Source organism: Balaenoptera physalus (assembly GCF_965194825.1).
Source record: "Balaenoptera physalus genome assembly, chromosome: 15".
NCBI lineage: Eukaryota > Metazoa > Chordata > Mammalia > Artiodactyla > Balaenopteridae > Balaenoptera > Balaenoptera physalus.
In genome coordinates, this window is record NC_138894.1 from 51216961 (window position 1) to 51243988 (window position 27028).

Here is a 27028-nt window from a genome sequence, read left to right on the forward strand (position 1 = left end):
TCCATTGCCTGTGTTGATGATATTGTAAGCTGTCGTGTGCTCTGATTTTTGCATTGTGTTGTTTTGTTTTTGAGTGGGTTTCTTTATGCTCTAGTGTGTTTATAGAACTTTGAAAACATTAGGAAAAAAAGGTTTAAATAAGTTCATCCATTCTTTGTTTTTTTTTTTTTTCTGTATGATTCTGATTTTGTTCTTTCAGCTGGTACGTTTGTCTTATATCCAAACCAGGTCTCACAGAAACACATTTTCTTTCAGGATATCCTTCTCATTAATGTAGTAATTGAACAAATGATCTGTGACACTGATCCTGAGCTAGGAGGTGCTGTTCAGTTAATGGGACTTCTTCGTACTCTAATTGATCCAGAGAACATGCTGGCTACAACTAATGTAAGAAATTACTCTGCGATAGAAACGTTTTGGTCTAGTCAGTTTTAGATTATTTTATATACAATAAGTTATGTATAAATATATAAATATATGTAAAAATCAAAATTTTGTAAATTTGTACAATTTTGAAAAACGAATATTCAAACATTTGTACACTCAGAATTCAAGTAGCAGTAATGTTCCTCTAGCAGTTGTTTTTGCAGCAAAATACAAGATTTTAATCTGCTAAAATCTTGGTAAAATGTTAGCACTTCCATTTATGACCCTTGGCCTCTGTATGTTAACCTCTTAAAAATTAAAACAAAGAAATGTGAATATAATTAACACTACTGAACTATAAAAATGGTCAAGATGGTAAATTTTATGTTATATGTTTTTTATCACAATAAAAAAGAAAAAAACATATACCAAATGATCTTAACTGCGTAAGGAAAGGAGTCAGCACAAAAAAAGACTTAAGGAAGTATTGCAAAATATTAACAGTGGTTATCTCAAAATGCTGGGATATTTCTCCTTTATAGACTTCACTCAAGTTTAGAGAAAATGTATATTATTTTTAAATCATTACAAGTTTATAGAACCAGTTATATAAAACATAATGGCCAAAAAACCAAAAGGAATTATTTTCCAAATTTCCAAGTAATAAATTCTTAAAATTAAAAAAAATAAATCTAAAATCTGTAACATTTCTAGTGGCTTAATAAATCAACTTGGTGTTTTTTCAAATTTGAATACATTGTGAAATCTGGGGTTTCAAATTTTAAACGGTTAAAGTTGCTCTCACATAGATTTTTTCATTGCATTTCATATCCCACGTGTATTTGAAAAAAAATTGTTTTAGATAGTTTTCCCTGGAAAAACTTTTTATAATGCTATCTGATCTTTTTCTTACATTCATTTTTATTGAACATGTAATATGAAATAGATCTGATTTTTCAGTTCTGCAGAAATAAGGTTAAGGTGAATATAACAAGTTTTTTTTGATTCTTTCACAGTATCTTAAAGTATCTCTTGTTTGTGTATGACCTGCACTACTAATTCTTGAAGATGTTTTATTAATTATAAAGATAATAAAGTATTTTTTTTAATTCTGTATGTTTCAGAAAACTGAAAAAAGTGAATTTCTAAATTTCTTCTACAACCATTGTATGCATGTCCTCACAGCACCACTTTTGACCAATACTTCAGAAGACAAATGTGAAAAGGGTGGGGCCTCTTACTTACCTGCTTATGATTTCTGTTTTAAAAGAGTGAGATAAGTATTATAGCTAACAGGCACTTTACTTGGTGCTTTTTATGACAGGGAAATTACTACTGAAAATTTTAAACTGCAATATAAAATCATGATTTCCCTTGCTTCAGAGTGTCTGTGGTAGAGAATGATATAGAATACATGGCAAAAAGTATTACACCTTGAAGAAGAGAACTGTAAACACTTAGCAAAAGAAGGAGATTGTTCCCAAAGTTGTTAGAGTTAATGTTAGAGTGAGTAAGTGCAGAGAGTATATTGCCTACAAAATCCAAGGTAACCATCATTTTGGAGACATATTTGGCAATACAGTAAAAACTCTCTAATTTCAAAACATAAGGATCAGGTTATTAGGTTAATCAAAAAAGTTGGTTAAAGCAGAGAATAATTTTAAAAAATAAACTGTTTATAAACATTAACTTTAAATGCTGCTCATTTACTGATAGTTTGTATAGGGTCAAGGCTTTTTTTTTTTTTTTGTATGTGTTTTTTTTTTATTGTATTTCCATATTGCATTCTTAAATAAATTGCACCCGTAATTCATCAGCTACAGTTCCTGGTCTCAGTTTATTATAGTGGAGAGAAAACCTAAACATATTTTTGAAGCAGTCTGAGTGTAGAATTCTACTATGGTTTTAAGTACTTTAAGTACTTAAGTATTCATAGTTTTGTATGACTAAGTTGGTATCATTTTTTTAATTGAGTTCTGCTGTATTCAACTTAGCTTTAGATATTACAGTTCTGTGACATTTCATCAGTCTGCAGTATTTAAATTATGTAATCATATTACCAAATACAACTAGTGTAAACAAAGGACTGACTTTGATAAGCATACAAACTCAGCTTGGTGACATGAGATATGTGGGGGGGGGGGCATATTCTCAGAACATGTTGGCTAATCTATTAAGTCAATTAAGAGGAAGTCAGTTAAGAGAATGTTTACTAAACTAATAAAATAGTACACCCTACATAATACTATCAATTCCATTTCTGAGTTTATATCCTAGGGGACATTTATGCATATACATGACAGATACAAGGATGTTGTTGCATTGTTCATTGTAGGAAATGAAGAAAACGTAGTATATTCGTATAATGGAATACTATTTAGCAGTTAAAATAATTGAATTTTGATCTGTCGACTGATTAGTTCTCAAAAATATGAATTGGGTAAAAAAAAGCATGTCACAGAATGTTTTACAGAAAGGTTCCATTTATGTAAATTAAAACAAATGCATTTTTAACTTTCATTTTAAAATAAAACATTTCCAGCATACAGAAATATTTAGATGATAGCATCACAGATACATACTTTCTGTTGGCTCTATCAAAACTAACTTGTCATATTTTTTTCAGTTTTTTTAGAAAGAAAATAAATTACAGATAGTTTCTTATGCATTCTCATTCTACCCCACCCCCATCCCTCAAGAAATGCTGAATTTGGAGTTTATCACCCCTGTTTGTTTATATTATTGTGACATGTATAATGTGGTATTATTTTTCACAGTTTCAAACTTGATATGAATTGACTTACATCGTACACATTTTTCTGCATTTTTTTCCTTTTTACCCAATGCTTTTTTTGAGATCTATCCTCATTGATACCTAGAGTTCATTTTTAACTCTTGCATGGTATTCTTTTGTATGAGTATGTTGTAATTTAGCCATCCTGCTTCTAATGTATATGTAAGTTGTTTCTAGCTTTTTCCTGTTACAAACAATGCTCTGATGTACATTCTTGTGTTTCCTAACGTAAATGTGCTCTAAGATGTGAGCCTAGGAATCGAAACTTAATTATAATGTTCTAATTATTTTTTTAAAAATTCAAAGCATAAGTGACTAATTGTTAAAATCTATGTTATTTTATTAGAATACTTATGATACTGTCTTTTAATAATTCTTCATCTGCACCCAGTTCTCTAAAAGATTTCAGATAGAGGTATAATATTTGACTGAAGCTACTAATTCTTAATAGTTATTATGCAGGTAAAATGAGGTTATGATCAGAGATATGCTTTGTATGTTGTAAAGTGCTAGGGAAGTGTGAGATATTATTACTGAAGTCGCTGATTTTAATTTTTTTTATTAGATAATATAGTTGGATCTAACAAAAACAGCACAATTTGTCCCGGTAAGTGTACATTCATACTTTATGAACTAATGCAAACTGTAAGTTTTTTTCTATTCAGAATATAATGCACTTATACAAAGCTAGGAAAGACATATTTTCATCCAAAAAATCCAAAACTAGATTTTTTTTAAAGAAAAAAATTCTACTTTCTCCAATATATAAGATGAAAAACCCAGTTGAAATTTTGTTTTTGTTTTTCTCTGTAAATTTAGAGCTTGTTTTCTGACATTTTTTTTAAGGAGATGTCTGAAAGTTGAGGATTAGTTCATTCTTATTTTGTAAATTTAGTAAACTAAGGCCAATCAGTTAGGAACTAGTCTTCATTAATAGTCTTATGCGTAGGTATCGTTCATGAATCTGAGTATAAACATGGTTGCTTCTACTTGGAACATACGTATCAGATATTGGCCTGTTAGTATGGAAAATAATGCCGTGTTTACCTGGCCTCCTGTCTTGTCTACCAGGCCCTTCAAAGCTCTAGGAAAGCCAGTTTCAAATTAGGAAGCAGTTCAGAGATTTGATTATTAGAGATATGATGAGTAATTTCATGTCCTAATTTGGGAAAGTGAAAACAAGACATTTAATTAACACTACAGATTACTGTTACAACATCTTTTGTAAATAAAATTTGGGAATTGAGAAATTTAGAGAATTTATTTTAATGGTGAGGAACTAGTTCAGATACTGGCTGTGGTGATGGCTGTTGTACAAATTGGTCTGAAACAAGTAGAACTCTTTACTTACATTTAAAGTAGAAAAGGTCTTTGAAATACCAGAATTGTATTTTGTATACTTGATGGTCATTCTGTTATTAAAAAGATTGCTGATTTGTTCCTGATAGCATCATGTGATGCGCCACAAAATATTTATTTGTGTAGTCTTCTTGAAAAATAAAATAGTTGGACTTGATGACGTCAGTTATTTTTTCTTTTCTCTAAGGCTGTGATTCCGTAATTTCTTCACAGCTTAATATTTTCTTGCCTAAAATATTTACAGTAGGTATGGGTAATTACCTATACATTCAATTTTGATGTTCAAGAAGCAATTTTAAATCACTCCATGAATGTGTAAACCAAAGCCTCTTGAGGAAGAAAGAGCTGGTATATTTCAGTAGGCCTCTCATGGATATCATGATTTGATGTTAAAAAGATTACTGTTTTAAAATCATGATGTAATATTTTTCACTTGATATTCAAACAGCCAAAAACGTCCTTAAAGATGTCTTTAAAGAAAGCATATTAATTTTTCTTGGGAAATTTGTGTTACACCACTTTAGGCAAAAAGTTTAAGGTATTTCCTCTTTTACTGTGCAGTGGACCCTTTTATAGATCCATTAATATTAATGACAGCACATATTAAGGAAACATTACCAAGAAAATCTCAATGCAGTGAGGGCTTTATTATCATATTTGTACATTTTTATTTAACATTATTAAATATTTTATATAAGAGCCTTAGAATATCTATTTAGTAGGTAAAACTGCTAGTACTTCTGGAGAGTCTACCTAATGAAAAAATAAAAATCTGTAGCTTCTTTAATTGATACAAAAAGGAGAAGAAAATACAGTTTTACTTTTGCTCTAAAATATAGGATGTACACTTTATTCTCTTTGCTTCGATGTATTGCAATGTTTATTTTCATGTGATGACTTTCTTTGTAGATAATTATCAAACAGCACAGCTGCTTGCCTTAATTTTAGAGCTACTCACATTTTGTGTGGAACATCACACATATCACATAAAAAACTATATTATGAACAAGGACTTGCTAAGAAGAGTCTTGGTCTTGATGAATTCAAAGCACACTTTCCTGGCCTTGTGTAAGTAACAGTTTCAATGAACATTCTTACAAAATGTTTTATGGAACAGCATTTTTAATAGAAAAGCCTGAGTTACCCATGTGGAATTATTTTTTTCTAGCAAGTGCATGTGCTGTTAAAGAGATGATTGTGAGAAATACTAATGTTTTGTTTTCTTTTATTTAAAGGACAAGAGGAATAGGTCATAGTGCTTCCCCCACCCACATATTGCTCACATTTAGATTCAGTTGTGACATAATACCATGTGCAATGACATTTCACTAATAGAACCACTCCTGCTGCCTTTTACATCTGCTTCATCAAACTGTCATTTAGTAGTGACTCTTTTTATATTTTTGAGATATGGGCCTTGAAATGTATTTGTATAACTCAGGTTATTTATTTGAACATGGAAAATAACTTATGGGTAGCCCTTCAGGAGACCACTTGGACCAATAAAAGTCAAACTTAAATGCTGATGTTTGCTTAAATGTTGATTTTCGGTGAACCCTAACTTTAGTTTCCTCTCATAGTTTCACCTGCTGATAGAGGTAAAGAAACCTTCTCCCTCGAAATAAAAAGAGCCCTGTGGGTTTCTTCTGAGCATGAACATCATAGTTAAAATGTAACATTTAATTTAATGTATAGAGAAAAGGTTAATCTCCCTACTACTGCCTTTATTTTTAAGGCCTTAAAATAGCCACTGTTAACTGCCTGCACTACTTCTTTTCCATTCCTTTTTCCATACCTGTGCAAATTTACATAAACATTCACACATGTGTAGGTTTTCATGTTTTATTTTTATAGAAACAGGATCATGCTGACACACGTCTCAGCCCCTTAATAATACGCTAGGTCATCGGATATGGTGTGAATTAATATTTTTCCTAAACATAACTGAGTAACATTTCAGAGAGTGGCTCTTTCACAACTTATTCTACCATTCTCCACTGCATGGATTACAGGATTGTTTTGGTATTTTGTCATTTCAAATAGCACTGTAATAAATAGCCTGGTATTGGGTTGGCCAAAAATTTCGTTCGGGTTTTTCCATAAAACCCGAACGAACTTTTTGGCCAACCCAATACATAAATCTTTCTTTACTGGTTTATTTCCATAGGATAGATTCCCTATATTGGGATTGCCAGAACAAAATGTTTATGTATTTTAATATATCCTTTTTCAATTTTAATTTACTTTCCAGATTACTTTCCCAAAAGATTGAAGCACTTGACATGAAGAATGCACTCAATGAATAGCGCTCATTGTTACTGTTTTTTAAAATGTTATCCAGCTGATGATGGAAAATGTATTCTGTTTGTGTTTTAATTTACATTTTCCTTGATAACATCTTTTTACATTTTAGTGCTTTTGCATTTTATCTGTTGTGAATTGCCTTTTATCTTTTTCTTAGAGCTCTTGTAAGAGATATTAGCAGTTTATCACATTTTGGGGAAAAAAATGTCCCAGTTTCATTTGTCTTTTGTCTTTATGTTTATTTATGGCATTGTTTTGCATATAATTGCTATAAGATTCTTTATGATAGCAAATATGTCTTATTTTTCTTTTATGGCTTTCGGTTTTTTTGTCTTGCTTATTAGGAAAGTCTCCTATGTCCTAAGTTTATACAAATATTTTCCTCAATTATCTTCTAATATTTTTATTATTTTGTACATTTATATTTGTAATGCATCTGAAATTTGTTTTTGCATATGGTTTGAAGTGAGAGTCTAGCTTTCTTTTCTTCTGGATGTATAGCCAATTGTGCTAACACCTTATTAAATAAACTATATTTTCCTTACTGAATTAAAATATCACTTTTGGTATTCAGTAAGTTACCATATATACTTGTGTCTTATTTCTGAACTATCTATCCTTTTATTTCACTACATAAAATGAATGGGAAAGTTTATTCTTACGCCATTATAGTATCTCTGTTGTAAAGTTTAATATCTGCTAAGTACCTCCTCAGGTTTCTTTTCATAATTTTCTTGGTTCTTGGACATTTGTTCTTCCACAGTAACTTAAATATAACTTTATCCAGTTCATCCTGATTGGATTTACACTAAATTTTTATATTAATTTTGGAACAGTTGATGTTCTCATACTAGGTTTTCCTATATGGCTTTCTATAAATAGTCCTTTCTGAAATGACTGCAGAATGGTCACATTTAAATGGATATAACTGAACAGATCTCCAGTATTTAAATGTTTATATTGCTTCAAGATTTCCATTATTATAAACAATGCTGTTTTAACTATAGCTTTGTGTGCATGTTACTTCATTCACCGGCAGTGTATGAAAGTGCCTGTTTGCTCAAGTCTTTGGCAATACTTCAGTCTTTTTAATCTTAAGAAAACTGTTTCTTATCCTGCCATAAAAAGAGGTGATGTTTTAAGTCTAGCAGTTCTGTCCACACCTGTTTAGTCTTACAGTTATCATACATTTATACCTTATGTGGCCTATTTCTGTTTTATTTTCAGATAATATTTAGAACCTCTTTGGACCGACACAAACTTCTTTTAATAACTTAGATCTGTGAACAGAGGGTTAAAATGAGAGAGTGACTTATAAAATCAGAAACCTTGTGTTTTAAAAGATGTGGCTAGTGGTATCTGTAGAATAAATTAAACTACTTAGGAGAGAGGTTACAAGTTAAAAGATCAAACATAAAAATAAGGGATTGAAATTACAGTATTTTGTGTTCCATAAAGGTTTTAGCAATAATATTGCTAAATTTGTTTAGCTTTATTTAGCTAGGGAAAAGACTAGTTAAAGGGAAATTTTCTTTTCAATATTCTAAAATGTAAAAAGCCAAATTATACTGCTTATTTGTTACTCTATCATTCTTTCACAGATACAGTCTGATCTGCCACAGTACATGTTTACCAAAGGTTAAACAGCTCATAAGCAATTGGTAAACAAGGGAGTGATGTTATTATAATCCGGATGTAGTGTTGGTTCACAGATGATTTTCCCAAGGCAAAGAGAACTGGAATAGCTTTCATCAGAAAAGTAAAAAAACCTTTGGCTCTCCTGTATACTGGTAGCAGGAGCCCCTTTGGCTGTATTTTCAGAAAGCTAAAAAGAAGCACCTACCTCCAAAGCTCCCCCAACTCCCCTCTTTGCCCTGTCCTCCAGAGAGGTAAGGCAGTCTCGGCTCTTGGCCGGTTGCACCATTCCTGTCCCCTTCTCAGTGACAGCCCCTACTGATTCTGATCTGCCTTCACTGCGTTGTCTCCACATCCACCAGCACTGCTCTAAGTAGTGCCGGCATTTGTGTTGTATGGTTTTTGTGTATTTTTTAATCTCTCTGCCTTGTAGCTGTCTGTCTACCAATTATTGGGGCTTTTGTTAGCTCTCTACGTAAGTTGTACAAATTTTGAGTTGGTTTTTCCCTAATTCTGTTTTTCGCAAAATCCAATTGTTCTTAGTGCAGTTTTGCTTTTTACTTTAGAAGAACATATGCATTGCTTTATGTAAAAGTACCTGTATAATAATTAATACTAGTAAGATTAGCAACTTACTCCCTGTATTATTTTTAATTAGGTGCTCTTCGTTTTATGAGGCGGATAATTGGCCTTAAAGATGAATTTTATAATCGTTACATCACCAAGGGAAATCTTTTTGAGCCAGTTATAAATGCTCTTCTGGATAATGGAACTCGGTACAATCTATTGAATTCAGCTGTTATTGAGTTATTTGAATTTATAAGAGTGGTAAGTTTATATTAAAAGATTCTTAGTAAATTAAAATAATTATATGTTTAGTGATGTGAATATTTTAAATTGTGAAATTCAGCATAGTATTTTAAACTGCGTTTATGCTATATTCTCAGTTCCATTTTTTTGCCATATGTTTCAGGATATTTAGCATATGTGGACATTTCACTCAAGCATGCCATTCATATGATCTCTGTGATCTCTTGTAAGGGTAGTGATAAAAATGAATAGAAAGATTGAAAAATAATTCCCTTGGTAGACATTGATACAAAATGCATAAAAGGTAGGATGTTATCATGGAATTTTAAGTTGAAGAAACTGAGAAGTTAGGTGAATTACTCCAACTGCCTTATTTTATAGATGAGGGCTTGAGACACCCAAAGTGATTAGCTGACCTATGCAGGTGCATTCATTTGGTTAGGAGCACAGGCAGGGCTTGAAGATATGGTGCAGCTCAGTCTTGAGTCTCAGTCAGGCAACAAAAGATTTGTCATAAAAAGATCTGGGGAGAGCTCTGTGTGAATAACAGGGATAAGATGAATAACTGAAGAACCAGTAAGATAAATTTACCCTGTCCCACACACTGAAATGATTCCACTGGAGGAAATGGCCACATGGTTAGAAAGAACTTGAAAAAAGAAAGTCAAAGCTAGAAATTCATTCTCTAGTTTTGTTTCTTACAAATCAGATTTGTACTGATGACACACAATTCTCACGTAAAGATTATTTGGCTGACTAGATTGTTTTTCTTAGAGTAGTCGCTTGCCAAGAGTATGGTTTGCAAAAAGGATGAAGAAGATAGAAGTACTATCTTTAGTCTTGGAAAAAAGGGAACATGGTTGACTAGCTCACCAAGAATCTGAACCCAGGTTCACAGTGTACTGTTCTATGAATTAGAGATTAACTTTTATATATTTTTTTCCTTTAAAATTTTTGTTGAGTTATGGATAAAATGAATTGTAACGTTCACAGCCCCATCCCTATTCCTATGATTGAATTTGTTTTTCTGAAAATAATTTTGAGTGGTTGATAAATGTACATTGAATCCCAAAACTTACCTTTTTTTGTTTCAATGTGTAACACAACTATTTTACCTAGGTTTCTAATTTTTCTCCTTTGCATATTTTTTTGATTCAGAGGTTCAGGGGAACTAGTTTAAAGACATAACAGTCCTTAATACAACCAGGTTATGGTGTATCTTTTAAGGAAGTGGCATGTATATATCCTACCAGTATTAGTCCTGAAACACAACTTATTTATTTCTAATGATGAGCCTGCTTTGCACCGATTAATTTGCAGTGATCACTTAAAATGGTTCATTCAGAATTTAAAATTTATTACTGTCAGTTTATTTCACAAAAATTACACCACTAGAGAACTGTGGAAATATACAAGAGGAATTCAAGTTGTTTTACCAGATATGTATATGTGATATCGTCAAAGGAATCTGTTTATTTTTTAAGTAAGGCTTATCTTGTTTTGATAGTTAAACAAGGTGTCATCAAGTAATATCTTTCAATGTTTGTTGAAAATATAATTTCAACATCTGCTTTCTAACTAGGTGTGCACTCTTGATCAGGCCATCCAGTCTCTCTCATAGCCTCAATTTTCCCTTTCTGTAAAATAGGGATAATAAAACCTATTTTATAGAATTGTTATGAGAATCAAGTGAAATTGTATGTGATAAGTGCTTTTTAAATTGTAAGGTGCTATTATGTAAATGCAAAAAATAAACAGACAACATAAACTAAATACATTTACCTCTCAAATGTTCTTTATAGTCCCCCTAAGAGGGCTTCAGTGAATTGCTTCTCCTTTTTTCCAAGTGTTCTGTGGAGTCCTGGCTCATGTATAAAGAAACTAGGACGTTTATTTTTGGAAGATGATTTTGAAAAACCTTTTTTTTGATCAGCTTTGGAACTATAAAAAAAATTTTTTTAAGTTTTTCTTCTAACAAGCATTGTATTATATTTGAAATATAAATTTTGTGCTTATACAGGAAGATATCAAGTCTCTTACTACACATATAGTTGAAAACTTTTATAAAGCACTTGAATCGATTGAATATGTTCAGACATTCAAAGGATTGAAGACTAAATATGAGCAAGAAAAAGACAGACAAAATCAGAAACTGAACAGGTATTGTTTAAGTATATTGCATTTATAGCCTATAAAATTATGTTCAAAATCATGTGTAGTTTGATCTTACATATGAAATTTACCCAGGAATTTTCTTTCCATCATTAGATAGTACAGGGTTGTGTAGGAGGGTCGTATATTCTCCCTACACTGAATCTTTTATATGAAAAATTACTGCTCCATATCATAACTCAAGATAAATTTTTAGGTTGGTGTACAAACATCCTTGGAGTGTTCTCTGGTTTCTGGTTACATCTTATATCACAACTGAGGTGATAATGATATAAGTTATACTCAGTTAAAATTATTTCAGCTCCTCTTGGCTATACATATTTATTCTCATAATCTGGTCAGGAATCTTAAATCGTTACTTAATATTTGTGATATATTTCTTACAGTGTACCATCTATATTGCGTAGTAACAGATTTCGCAGAGATGCAAAGGCATTGGAAGAGGATGAAGAAATGTGGTTTAATGAAGATGAAGAGGAGGAAGGGAAAACAGTTGTGGCACCAGTGGAAAAATCTAAGGCAGAAGATGATTTTCCAGATAGTTACGAAAAATTCATGGAGACTAAAAAGGGTATTAAAATTTTGAATTTTTGATTAGTTCATTCTCTTATTTAGTATAGAAATTATTCAGTTGTTTGTGAAGTTGTGATCATAGTTTATAAAGCATGAAAGACATGAATTTTATGCTAAATCAAAACCTTTTAAAATTATCACTTTTTTCAAATCTGATTTTTCAAAACATTTTGTGTTTAAAATGTTTTTCTTGAAACTTGCCATTTTGTGATTCTCTTCATTTGCTGTTTATAAATTGCATTGTGTATACTTTGCCTTCTGTGAACAGTTGTGCTTTTATTTCTATACTGAAATCTTCAATAATGATAGAGATCATATAGATCCTATATGATCCTATAGACCATATAGATCCATATAGAAAATTTCTAGAGCACTCTGTCATTTACAGCTGGAGAAACTAAGCTTAAAGAAAGAAGTACTTTACTCTTTGAAATTTTTAAATTGTTATAAAAGTTTCATAAAGATAAAATGTCAAGGGACTTCCCTGGTGGTCCACTGGGTAAGACTCTGTGCTTCCAGTGAAGGGGGCCCAGGTTCGATCCATGGTCGGGGAACTAGATCTCGCATGCATGCCACAACTAAGTAAGTCTGCGTGCTGCAACTAAAAAAAGATCCTGCATGCCGCACCTGAAGATCCCGACCTGGAGCAGCCAAAAAAAATAAATGTTCAAAAAAAAAAACAAAGATAAAATGTCAAGAGCGGAAAAGTAACAGTAAAATTTCCTGTCTTTCAAATATGTTTAACTTGTTTATAAAACTAAGATCTTACTAGTGTTTTTCAGAAGAACCAGTCACTTTAATTCTATCATTTAAATGTTTCAAAAAATTTATATCTTGAAAGGCAAAAGCATTTCCTAGACTTATATATAAGTTTGTGATTTTCTTTCCTTTTTTTTAATATATTTATTTATTTATTTATTTACTTTTGGCTGCGTTGGGTCTTCGTTGCTGTGCGTGGGCTCTCTCTAGATGTGGTGAGCGGGGGCTACTCTTTGTTGTGGTGTATGGGCTTCTCACTGCGATGGCTTCTCTTGTTGCAGAGCAAGGGCTCTAGGTGCATGGGCTTCAGTAGTTGTGGCATGTGGGCTCAGTAGTTGTGGTTCGCAGGCTCTAGAGCACAGGCTCAGTAGTTGCGGCACACGGGCTTAGTTGCTCCGCGGCATGTAGGATCTTCCCGGACCAGGGCTCGAACCCGTGTCCCCTGCATTGGCAGGTGGATTCTTAACCACTGTGCCACCAGGGAGGTCCCTAGTTTGTGATTTTCAGTGTGTGATTTTCCAAAGGCATTTCTCATTAGTTAGTGTTACATTAATTTATTACATTTTCCTTGAAACTGTTGCTACCAGCCTCACTCATTTTCCACTCATTAATGCCATAAGTTCTGTTTATTTCAGCCTGGGGATCACAGTAGCCTATTAAAGTGTCCTAAGGAATAGGTACCTTTTGGTAGCCAAATTCTTCTACCTTTACTCATTACAGGCACTGCCCTGAGTACTGTCAAAAGAGGCAGTGAGGCCGTAGTTGAAGTAGCATCCAGTTAAGAAACATAATCAAAAATAGTGGCAGCCAGATGTTAAAGGATAGTAGATACCTTTGTCATAAAGGAAACTGATAAAGGAACCTGGAATATTCAGGAAATAAATGACTGATAAACATGATCCTAATCATTTTCTTTAGGCATTTGGAATATTATTGACTTGTGGGAGAGATTATTAGGTTTTCACGATGAGTATGGAAGTGTAGAGTCAGTGAGTGGAAGCTGCAGAGAGACAATGAAAGGAAGAGTCAGACAGCTAGAGTCCTTGGAAGAGTCCTAGATATAGCAGTGTAGAATTCTAGCATACGGTGGCTGATCTGTTATATGATTCTGAAGTTTCTTTCTAATCCTGAGATTTCTAAGACTTCAGCTAATAAAGACTTATCATTGTACACATCATGCTCTACCCTCTTAGCTCTTACAAAAAAACAAAGGCACTGTTTTATAAGTTTTTAAATTATTGTTCTTTTCAGATGCTTTGACTTAGCAATATTTACTGATAAAGATTCAAATTTTTACATTTGCTTTAGCAAAGGAAAGTGAAGACAAGGAAAACCTTCCCAAAAGGACATCTTCTGGTGGCTTCAAATTTACTTTCTCCCACTCCACCAGTGCTGCTAATGGAACGAACAGTACAAACAGTAAATCTGTAGTGGCTCAGACACCACCAGCAAGTTCTAATGGATCCTCTTCCAAAACTACAAACTTGGCTACATCAGTAACAGCCACCAAGGTATGTGAAAATGCTCTACACACAAACTTCGCTTTTTTCATCTGTAGAATTATTTCATGTTTCCTGAAGAAAATTTGGATAATAAAAATAATCTCAAAGAAGAAAAAAAGTTGCACACATTGTCATCAGAGAACATGACTGCTAACATTTGATTGATTTTTCTTTAGGTATATGGGTTTATCTGACACATAATTACAGTCTCTGTATAAGCACAGTTTTGTATCCTGCTTTCATTCATTATGAGAATTTTTCTCTGTTATTAAAACATTGTTGAGGACTGTAGAATTTCATTTGATTTAGCTGTATCATAGTATTTGTAAGCATCCCCTCCCCCCACCAATATTTTGGAGCACATAAGTTGATTCTGATATTTCACTGACTACTGGCATTGTTGCATTTTAAGTTATTTTCTTGGATAGATGAGTAGAACAGTGTTCTCACCCATATTGTCAAATTCCTCTCCAGAAAGGCTATACGAGTTAATGTTACAGTAAGCATTGTATGAGTATGCTTGGTTCACTGCAGCTTTGGCACTGTTATTATAATGATTTTTAATCTTTACCAGTTACGTAGAGGAGACAGTATATATCTTGTTCCCAATTGTGTCATTTGTTACTAGTAAGGTTGAATATTAGCCTTTTGACTTTGCTCTTCTGTTAATTGTCTGTTCATAGTCTTGCCTTTTTAAAAATTGGTTTATGTCTTTTTAATATGAGTGAGTCTTTGGTTAAGAATATTAACCTTTTTGTCATTCACATAGCAAATGTATTTCCCATTGGTTACTTTTTTTATGTAAACAAGTTTACATTTTATATAAAACTTTTTTCTTTCATTTACATTATTATTATATGTAATATGTCCTTTTCCCCAAAAAGGAGTGGCTTAAAATAAAAAGGCATAAATAAAGGACAACTGTTAGTATAAGGATAGAAGGCCAAGAGAAGGCCATAGTAGAAAACCTAAGTGAAGTGATGCTTCTTGTTTTGAACACAGAATATAAGTCTGAGTTTATTTATTTTACAAAAATGTAGAATCTTTCTTCAGTATTGTAGCAAGGTGGGCTCTTGACTAAAGATCACAGAAGTAGCATTTTCAATAGGATTTTCCTGTTTGTGAAACACAGTTTATGTTATTGAACAAGAATTTTTAAATTTTCATTTTTTGATAAGACAAATTTAGTGTAATATTATGACACTATATTAAGAATATTTGCTGTGGAGTTATATTGCTTGGGTTCAAATCTTGGCTGTGCCTCTTGCTATGTGTTTGACCTTGAGTAAATTATTTAATCTCTCTGGGCCTTAGTTTTCTCATTTTAAACAGGGATAAGACAGCACCTCCTTTATAGGTTTGTTGTGAAGGTTTAATTATTTAATAAATGTAAAGAGCTTAGAACACTATTTGGCACATTCTCAATATATACTAGCTTTTCTTTTTTTTTTTTTTTTTAATCAATGTAATATATGCACTTACATTTAAAAGAAAAATAGCATTAAAAGTATTGAAAAAAAAAAGTCCTCTTTTCTTCTCCGCAGCGAAAGCTTGGAACTCTTCTAGCTCTTTCTTCTATTTCTAAATAATATGCTAATACTGCCATATTGTTTTACCACTCCGTACCATATCCTCACCCTTATAACTCTCTGTATCACAATTTTTGGTTAAAACAATATTTGATAATATTATAGCTGTAATAACATAAATATTCTTTATTCATTAATTTTTTTCCTGCTTTTTTCTTTTTTTTTTCCCTGCTTTTTTTCTATACTGTGTTTTTCTTTATAACTTTTCTCTTTTTATAGAGTAAATAACCTCTCAGGTTAGTTTCCACATAGTCTCCCCCTTGGAGACATCTCTCTTGCAGTCTCCCATCTTGTCCCAGCCTAGATTGGTTCCTCTCCAGACTTGTTGCTCAGCTGACGTCTTAAGGCTGCCTCTGCCATCACCCTAATACTTCCTTTTGCCTTTCTTCTTTTTTTATGTTGATTGTTCCCTGGATCTCAGGTCTCTGTTCTCTTTCTTGATTTTCCATCTCATTTTGTTGGAGCATACCCTCTCTGTTTCCTGAGAAAAGAATTCCATGAGAGATAAAGTTTGAGACCTTGCATGTATGAAGATGTCTTTATTGTATCCTCATACTTGATTGACAATTTAACTGAATGTAGAGCCAAATTAGAAGTAATTTTCTTTCAAAAATTTGAAGTTATTGCTGCCAAGAAATCCAGAGACATTCTTATTCCTGATTGTGTGTGTGTGATTTTCTTTGATTCTTCTTGGAAGCATTTGGGGTTTTATCCCTGTATTCTGAAATTTCAGGATGACATACTTGGGGCATTCTCAGCTAAACAGCTATGACCTTTAGTTTTGGGACATTTTATGCTCTTTCACTATAGCTTATTGTTTGGATATTGGGCCTTATAATTTTCATAATTTTTCTCTCCTATTACTCATTTTTTTGTTCTATTTTCTGGGTTATTTCCCTGAGTTTTTAATTTACTGTCCTTCCAGATAACTTTTTATTTATGAACAAGCAAAATCAAGTGCGAACACAAACACATATTTCACCTTTTTTGACACTAACAGCAGATTGCCGAATACATTTGTTCTACATCTTTTGGGGGAACAGATAGAAAAATAGCGATTGTTCTTGGAAAACAAATTAATTGCTCAGCCACTCAAGACTATCACAAAAGTTTGATATTAAGCAAGATAGGAGCTCACAGAGTAAAGCACTAGTTATATTGGCTCTCAACCTTTTTCAACAAACTGACCACATTTCTAAGTGAAGGCAAGTTCTTTATCACCAATGGCCCTTTAGCCATTTTCACCATCATTGCTTTTCAGGTGTCCAGCAAAGTGATTCAGAGCTAGATAGATTAGATAAGATAGATAGATTCTTTTTTTAGATCCTTTTCCATTATAGGTTATTACAAGATGTTGAATATAGTTCCCTGTGCTATATAGTAGGTCCTTGTTGGTTATCTGTTTTATATATAGTATTGTGTATTTGTTAATCCCAAACTCCTAATTTATCCGTTCCCCTCCCCCACCCTTTTTCCCTTTGGTAACCATAAGTTTCTTTTCTATGTCTGTTAGTCTATTTCTGTTTTATAAATAAGTTCATTTGTATCATTTTTGTTTTAGATTCCACTTACAAGCAATATCATGATGTTTGTTTTTCTCTTTCTGACTTACTTCACTTAGTATGATAATCTCTAGGTCCATCCATGTTGCCTCCAATGGCATTATTTCATTCTTTTTTATGGCCGAGTATTACTCCATTGTGTATATTTATCACGTGTTCTTTATCCAGTCATCTGTCGACGGACAGTTAGGTTGCTTCCATGTCCTGGCTATTGTAAATAGTGCTGCAGTGAACATTGTGGTACATGACTCTTTTTGAATTATGGTTTTCTCAGGGTATATGCCTAGTAGTGGAATTGCTGGGTCATATGGTAGTTCTATTTTTAGTTTTTTAAGGAACCTCCATACTGTTCTCCATAGTGGCTGCACCAATTTACATTCCCACCAACACTGTAGGATGGTTCCTTTTTCTCCACATCCTCTCCAGCATTTATTATAATGTAGACTTTCTGATGATGGCCATTCTGACCAGTGTCAGATGTTACCTCATTGTAGTTTTGATTTGCATTTCTATAATAATTAGTGATGTTGAGCATCTTTTCATGTGCCTGTTGGCCATCTGTATGTCTTCTTTGGAGAAGTGTCTGTTTAGATCCTCTGCCCATTTTTTAATTGGGTTTGTTTCTTTGATGTTGAGTTGTTTGAACTGTTTATATATTTTGGATATTAACCCCTTATTGGTCCTATCATTTGCAAATCTTTTTCCCATTCAGTAAGTTGTCTTTTCGTTTTTGCTTTGCAAAAGCTTTTTAAGTTTAATTAGGTCCCATTTTTTTATTTTTGCCTTTATTTCCTTTGCTTTAGGAGACTGATCCAAAAAAATATTGCTACAATTTATGTCAAAGATTGTTCTGCCTATGTTTTCCTTTAGGAGTTTTATAGTATCTGGTTTACATTTACATCTTTAATCCATTTCAAGTTTATTTTTGTATATGGTGTTAGAGAATGTTCTAATTTCATTCTTTTACATGTAGCTGTCCAGTTTTCCCAGCACCACTTGTTGAAGAGACTGTCTTTCCATTGTATATTCTTGCCTCCTTTGTCGTAGATTAATTGACCATAAGTGCATGGGTTTATTTCTGGGCTTTGTATCTTGTTCCATTCATCTATATGTCTGTTTTTTGTGCCAGTACCATACTGTTTTGATGACTTAGCTTTGTAGTACAGTCTAAAGTCAAGGAGCCTGATTCCTCCATCCCCGTTCTTCTTTCTCAGTATTGCTTTGACTATTTGGGGTCTTTTGTGTTTCCATACAAATTTTTAAATTTTTTGTTCTAGTTCTGTGAAAAATGCTGTTGGTAATTTGATAGGGAATGCACTGAATTTATAGTTTGCCTTGGGTGGTATGGTCATTTTAACAACATTGATTCTTTCATTCTTTCATGGAAAGAACACAGTGTATCTTTCCATCGGTTTGTGTCGTCTTCAGTTTCTTTCATCAGCGTCTTATAATTTTCGTCACCATCATTGTTGATTGCTACAGTCGAATTGATTGGTTCTTAAAATTAAATAGATCAGGTGATAATTTGTCTGTTTTCCTTTGGGAGGCATCCTAAAGCTCTAATATATTTTTTAAAAATCACATTCTTTGAAAATTTTATAGTTTTCAAGCCCAGCAAAACAGTAGCTACTAATGAAATTTATTATTTTTGGCTGCATTGGGTCTTTGTTGCTGCATGTGGTCTTTCTCTAGTTGTGGTGAGTGGGGGCTACTCTTCATTGCAGTGCACGGGCTTCTCATTGCAGTGGCTTCTCTTGTTGCAGAGCATGGGCTCTATCTACGTGCATGGGCTTCAGTAGTTGCAGCACGTGGGCTTCAGTAGTTGTAGCATGTAGGCTCAGTAGTTGCGGCACGAGGGCCCTAGAGCGCACGGGCTTCAGTAGTTGCAGCACATGGGCTCAGTAGTTGTGGCTCACGGGCTCTAGAGCGCAGGCTCAGTAGTTGTGGCACACAGGCTTAGTTGCTCTGCAGCATGTGGGATCTTCCTGGACCAGGGATCGAACCCGTGTCCCCTGCATTGGCAGGTGGATTCCTTAACCACTGCGCCGCCAGGGAAGTCCCTACTAGTGCAATTAAAAGATATTTTTTAAAAATATGAATGTTGTAGAGACACAGAATATTACTTCAGCTGTAGAGCTGTAAAATATATGCACATTTTCCTTGAAGAAAAATACTTACAAAATCAGAATGAGAAGCCATTAGCGGGTGCTAAAACAAACACTTCTTTTGCTACAGATTCACAGAAAAAGAAAACACTGCATCTTGCTTTTTCACATGACAAGCTTATCTGGATGAGCGTTCCATATCAGGACATAAAAGAACTTCCTCCATAGAATTCCGAAGTATGGATGCATATGTGACCTTTTACATACAACATTTCACATACATGTGTATTTCTATAGAGAATGTGCATTTACAGTTTTGACAAGTGTTATCACATATAAATGCGCAGTAAAATAGGAATAAATGGATAATTTCTTAACATGATATATATGGCTGATACCAAAAGCTAGCTTTATCCTTAAGGAAGAAATATTAGAAGCATTCATACCAAAGTCAGGAACAAGACAGGATGCCACTATCACTGCTGTTATTTAACCATTGTTCTGGGGTATTGGCCAGTGCAATTAGGTGAGATAAAGAAATTAAAGCTATAAAAATTAGAAGATATAAAAGCTATCACTTTTGCTGGTGATTAAAACAAAATTTTACTCATGTTTATATAAAAATTACATGATATCAAAAATTAGAAGATATAAAAACTATCACCTTTACTGATGATTAAAAATTTTTAATCATGTTTAAGGAAGATCTATGTATTCTTTTTTTTTTTTTTTTTAATTTATTTGGCTGTGGCACTCGGGATCTTTGTTGCGGCATGCAGGATCTTTTAGTTGCAGCATACAGAACCTTTAGTTGCGGCATGTAGGCTCTTAGTTGCAGCATGCAGGATCTGGTTCCCTGACCAAGGATCAAATCCAAGCCCCGTGCATTGGGAGCATGGAGTCTTAACTGCTGGACTGCCTGGGAAGTCCCATCTATGTATTCTTTATTTCATTGAGTAGAGCAGGGGTCCCCAACCCCCAGGCCTGTTAGGAACCAGGCCGCATAGCTGAAGGTGAGTGGCAGGCGAGCAAGCAAAGCTTCATCTGCTGCTCCCCATCACTCACATTACAGCCTGAACCATCCCTCCCCCCCATCCAAACCATGGAAAAGTTGTCTTCCACAAAACCGGTCCCTAGTGCCAAAAAGGTTGGGGACCACTGGAGTCAAGGATAATTCTTGAATTCTGTCCCCTTAGATTTGTTAATATGATGAATTATGTTAAGTTTCCTAACTTAAAATTTGTCAGTTTTAGTTCATAAAGAGTCATTGTTTCTTCATAGGTTTTTGTTATTGTTACATCATTTGTTTTGATCCCTTCTTTCATATTAGAAATGTTTCTCAAGTGTCTGGTGATGCTTGGATTTTCTTTCATATTAAAAAGTAAGGTAGTTTGGGATTGACATGTGCACACTGCTGTATTTAAAATGGATAACCAACAAGAACCTACGGTATAGCACAGGGAACTCAGTTATACATATGTATATGTATAACTGAATCACTTTGCTATACACCTGTTAATCAACATTGTTAATCAACTATACTCCAATACAAAATAAAAATAAAAAGTTAAAAAAAAAAAAGAGAGCCTTGAGGAGAAGTGCCTCAGTGAGGTGCTAATCTATTTATGCAGCAAAAATATAAAATAAATTCATCTGCTAGGCTCACAGCACCAAACAAACAAAAAAAGCAAGGTAGACTTTTCAACAAGACTGCCAAGACAATTCACTGAGGTAAAGAATCATCTTTTCAACAAATGGTGTTAGGACAACTTGGATATCTGCATTCAAAAGAATGAAGTTGGACCCTGCCCCTCACCATGTTACAGAACTTGAAGTAGACAAAAGATTTAAATATAAGAATTAAAAGGATAAAACACTTAGAAAAAACTACAGGCATAAATATTCATGTCCTCAAATTATGCAGTGTTTTTTTTTTTTCTTTTTGTTTTTATTCGCCCCACGGCTTGCGGGATCTTAGTTCCCCAGCCATGGATCGAACCTGTACCCCCTGCAGTGGAAGCACAGAGTCCTAACCACTGGACCACCAGGGAATTCCCCTAGGCAGTGATTTCTTAGGTATAACACAAAAAGCACAAGTGTTACAAAAGAAAAAAATAGATAAATCAGACTTCATCAAAATTAAGAACTTCTTTGCTTCAAAGGACACTATCATACGGTGAAAAGGCAGTCCACAGAATGGGAGAAAATATATCTGATAAGGGACTGGTATCCAGAATATATAAAGAACTCTTCAGCACAACACAGCAACCTGGTTTTAAAATGGGCATTTAAAAAGAGATTTCTCCAAAGAAGATATACAAATGGGCCATATAAGCACATGACAAAATGGTCAGCATCATTAGTCAGGAAAATGCAAACTAGTCAGGAAAATGCAAATCAGAACCACAGTGAGATTCTACTTCACACCCACTAAAATAGCTATAATAAAACACATGGACAAAAACGTGTGTTGGTGAGAAATTGCAACTCTCATACATTGTTGATGGGAATGTATCAATAAAATGGTGCAAATGCATTAGAATACAGTCTGGCAGTTCCCCAAAAGGTTAAATTCCACTCCTAGGTATATACTCAAGAGAACTGAAAATATATGTCCACACTAAAACTTGTACATGAATATTAATAGCAGCATTATTCATAATAGCCAAAAAGTGGGAACAACCCAAATGTCCATCATCTGATGAGCAGATAAACAAAATGTGATATATCCATAATGATGAATATTATTTTGCTGTAAAAAGGAAAAGGAATGAAGTACTGACACATGCTACAACATAGATGAACCCGAAAACATTATGCTAAGTGAAATAAGCCAAACACAAAAGGCCACATATTGTATGCTTCCGTTTATAAGAACTGGTCCAAAATAAGCAAATCTTTAGAAACAAAGTAGATTTGTGATTGCCAGGAGCTGGGAAGGAGGGAGGAATGGGAAGTGACTAATGGGTAGGGGTTTGGGGGGTGGTTGTTGACGAAAACACTCTGGAATTAGTGGTAATGGTCACACAACTTTGGGAATATACTAAAACCACTGAACCCCTGTACACTGCACAGGGGTGAACTTGACGGTATGTGAATTACGTCTCAATTTTTAAAATAAGGCAGTTAAAAACAATGAGAAGGGCCTACTGGTGTGGACTTCATATAAAAGACTAGAGCAAATGCCCTGCTCTTTTTAGGGAGTGTTAATGGTTTGGGGTTTTTTTCCCTGTGGAGCCACCTAGCTCTTACAGGCATAGCTAGTCTGCTACACCTGGTGAGTATAAGCTCACCTGCTGGTGTTGAGAGCCTGGTTGGGAAAGAAAGCTTAGAATGGAGGTGGGCGTGTCTCTGCTCGGCATGCAGAATTTACTCTGTTTCACCCTGGCACCTTTCCCCTGCCCTTTACTGTGCCTGAAGTCCTGAAGTGCAGAGCCTTTCTGTCGCTTTTCCTTTATGGTTGTTGGTGGTAGAGGAGCCAGAATCTCCTAGTGGGGGTAGGCGTGTGGTAGGGGAACGAATTGTAGAATTGAGGACTCAGTTGTCTGTTTCACTGACTCGACTGTTAACTATCTTCCCTGCTTTCCCCAGTATTTTGGTACCCTTACTTTCTAGTGTTTTCTGCGGTTAAGACAAATCAGTTTGCTTCTCATTTCTATATCCCCCTGCAAACCCTTCTTTCTTGACTTCGTTCTCCATTAAAACTGAGTTATTTTGCCTCTGATTTCTTTTTCCAGAAATGCCTTAACAGCTTTCATCTGCTGTTTTCTCCTTTCCTTTTTTGTCTTTGTTGATATATTGTCAGAAACAAAAAATTTTAAAGAGAATATAATGCCTGGGAAAGCAATCTAAACGTCCAACAAGGAATTTAACTTTGGTGGTGTATCCATACCATGGAATACTAGAGTTTAAAAGAATGAAATAGAACTTTGTATACTAACATTGAAGGCTGATATTTGTTTAAAAACAATACATTTATAGTTTAAGTCTGGAACCTATCAAATTCTTCACAGTGTGCGTCTGTGGATTTATAGTTCCTTTTACTTCCAATATTTCATGTTTTGTATTTTTATTCTTTGTATGGTAAACATGATTTTTTAAATATGAGTTTCTTTATGGTGTATATATGTATAGATAATAGAGATAAAATTGAAAATTAAATTGTGTAGCCGAGTGTCAGAATATTTATTGATCTTATGCCAAAAATTATTTTAAATGTTAACCATTTGGAACTGAAATGTTTGTACATTATGATATATAGGATTAAAAGCAAAATTAAAACTTTCCTTAATTTGTCATGTGAATATCAGACTGGTGCCTTTTTTTATGCTGTAATTATGTCTTTTACTTCCTTTCGTCCAACTTGTTCGGCTTAGAAACCAAATAACAAATAATAATGATAACAGTAATAATAGCTAATAGCAATTACTGACTAGTAACTACATAACCAAGCACTGTGCCAAGTGCTTTACGTTTTGCTTTAAATTTAGCCACACTACTTCTTGCTTATCAAACTTACAATTTGTGTGTTAAGCTGAGAAAGAAGCAGAAAGATTCTCACTTAACTATAAGTTTTATTTGGTTCACAGACTTTCTGATAACTGTTTCTAGCTGCTCAGAGCCCTTTGCTGATTAATATTAGTGTTTCAGTTATATTCTGGTAAAGTGTTAATGCCAGATGCCTGGATTCTTTAGGTATGAATCTACTTAGGTTTGAAATATGACTCATTTCAATTGTATTTGCTTATCCCCTAGAGGTCTTAAGGGTTTGAACTAGATGCAGTGTTTACAGTAGCTCTCTTAACCTGTAAGGTATGTGTACAGATTTCATGGAATTAATGCAGACCTGAGGACATATAATTGTCTGGGTAATGTCCAGAGCTTTAATAGGATTTGCAAAGGGGTCCATTACTTATAAAAGGCCAAACACCTGAAATATCTGATCCTTTTCTTCTGGGTAGAGAGAGAGAGCCCTAAATTTTTTAGTCATTAGTTTTTAGGAACCATTTCATGTGTTTATTATCGTCAGCCATTTAAAATTATTCTTCAAAAAGCAGAAAAACAATGATGTGTACTTAGTGATGAAATATATACATGAGGAACAGAGACTAAAAGGTGACTTTTTGTCACTGGCTGGCTATCATCTCTAGTTTAAGGTTAGAGAAATGAACCAGTTCATCTCCAAGGTCCTTCTAGCTCCAAATGTCATGATTCTTTGTGAGTCCTACTGTTTGGAGATATTTTTCCACAGTGAAATTTTGCTGAGTTGAATTATGAGGTATCATTAAAAATCTCAAGAGCCAAATAAAAAAGTTGAGGGTAACTAAGAATACCACCAGTTGTACTTATTACTAATTGTTCATAATTTAAAGCAGTTCCTTTATCAAATTCAAATATATGTTTCAGATATATGTGGTTAGTTTAGGAAAATGATTTCTAATACCTTTAAAAGTGACAACATTTGTACTAATAAGCTTTTTTTTTTTAAGTTACATATGTTAAATTTTTTTTTTATTCTTCAATAGGGAAGTTTGGTTGGTTTAGTGGATTATCCAGATGATGAAGAGGAAGATGAAGAAGAAGAAACATCTCCCAGGAAAAGACCTCGTCTTGGCTCATAAAATATTTACTGGGGACCCTCAGCATGTGGTTGTACAAAAATGCTGCAACTGTTCAATGAGCTGAAAATCTGAATCAGAAAGCTTTCTCACTTGAACTTATAAATATACAAGGAATAGCAAAAGACACTCAGTATATCAGCTAGGAGAGTTTAGTTCTGTAAAAAAAACAGGCTTCCCAGGAACTTGATCGCTTGCTAGTAATTAAGGGGTTTGCCTTTCAAGCTGTCAAAAAAAAAAGTTAGTAACCAGAACCTGGGAGATAGCTTCTCAGCAAGGAAACTCTCAGGTTGTGGGACGGTTTAGGGGAGGGACAAAGTTGATAAAATAATATTAATGCAGGGTTGCTCCAGGAGGGTTTCTGATTTAGAAACAGTTATAAAACTTCAGTTGCAAACCCAATAATAACATTACTTGTATAATGGTGCTGGCCATGTTGTTCTTTTAATCAGTTGCCTCTTTTTAAAAGAAATTTTTATGGAAAACAAGTTCAACTATCATAAATAATGAAGTTAAGCTGTTGGGACCATTTCTTTGAAGCTACAACAGAAATTCAGCCTTACTGGTAGGTAGAGGGAAATACACCCTGTATTACAGCACATGTTGAGTTTTCTACACCAGGAACTTTCAGTGTGTGTTTTGATGAAAACAAACAAGCTGGATTCAAAATGGACAGTTTTGTTAATATAACTTTAAAATCAGCACTTTTAGAGATAACAGATGCCAAGAATCAGTACAGTAGTATTCCAAAATGATTTTCTCTAGAAATGGGAGTGGATTGAACAGAATGTTTTCAACTGCCTACCAGTACAATCTTTTGTGGAAGATACTTTGAAGTCACTTTCTGCTTTGTTAATAAAGTTGTCTCTCTCCAGAGCTGCAGGCAAGTTTTAAAGTGTAATTTATAAAGACTAACATACAAAGAATAGTGCTGAATTAAGTGGCATTTAATATCTACAGGCCATTTTGATCCAAGAAGTTACTTCAGTGTCAGAGTATGCAGCACATGAAGCTTTTCCAAGAACTAACAAGGGTGTAATATGAAAGCTGCTTTTTTTTTTTAAGAATAAAAGCACATTCCATGTACGTAAATGAATTTAAAATAATAAACTGAGGCAAACAGTTAAGAGGTTTTATTTTTAGAACAGCAAGTTAACTGTAAATATTTTAATGTTAGTTTGCTCATCTATGATCTGAGATGCTGAAGTGAGAAAAACATCCCCCAAACTACAATTTAATGCATTGGGAAGAAAAAAACCAAAAAACTAAAAATAGTAATTCCAGCTACAGTCTTCAGATCACCCCTTGTAATGTGTTACGGGTCCATTTTTCCTGGAATAGCTTAAACTGAAGCAGTTTCCCCTGTTTTGGAGATTTTGTAGTTAATTTTAATTTTGGCTATTGTTTGGAAGATGGGCTGTCTGTGTAGATATGAAGTATAGTTTTTCCATAAAACAGATGTTTATTTTGTATTAAAAATACCACTGTACTTGTTTTACACCATTTGTATACATGTGGTGATATTAATGCTGACCTGTAAAATTCAGGAATTAAAATGTGACCCTGTAATTCTATGTTTGTTGCTTTTGTTTGGTTTGTTGTAAATATAAGTAAACTCCATTTTGAGATGTGTCCATTTTACAATATCTTTTTAAAGCCAGTAAGTTATCCATAGATATTTATTATAGACCACTCTGTCATACACCAATCTGAATGAAAGAATTCTAAACAAACAAGGGTCAACTGCACATAGAAGGTGTGCCTTGGACACATAAAGTCCCAGCACCAAAGCATCACAGCATCGGGCTATTATCACCTCTTTGATTAAAGGTACATATATTGAAAAAGACCTTCCACCTCATAAAGGCAAGTGACTCAGG

General features: G+C 33.8%; 1 protein-coding gene across 1 annotated transcript in view; it reads left to right on the forward strand.

The window, feature by feature from the left end:
- Nucleotides 1-26717, forward strand: part of PPP4R3B (protein phosphatase 4 regulatory subunit 3B) — a 62048-nt gene extending 35331 nt beyond the window's left edge. Inside the window, 9 exon segments of the mRNA XM_082426253.1 lie at nt 256-387; nt 1491-1593; nt 3726-3767; nt 5429-5587; nt 9117-9286; nt 11289-11428; nt 11827-12011; nt 14081-14283; nt 25056-26717. Coding sequence (XP_082282379.1) covers nt 256-387; nt 1491-1593; nt 3726-3767; nt 5429-5587; nt 9117-9286; nt 11289-11428; nt 11827-12011; nt 14081-14283; nt 25056-25151 — 1230 coding nt within the window. The 3' untranslated portion in view covers nt 25152-26717.
- Nucleotides 26718-27028: the final 311 nt, after the last annotated feature.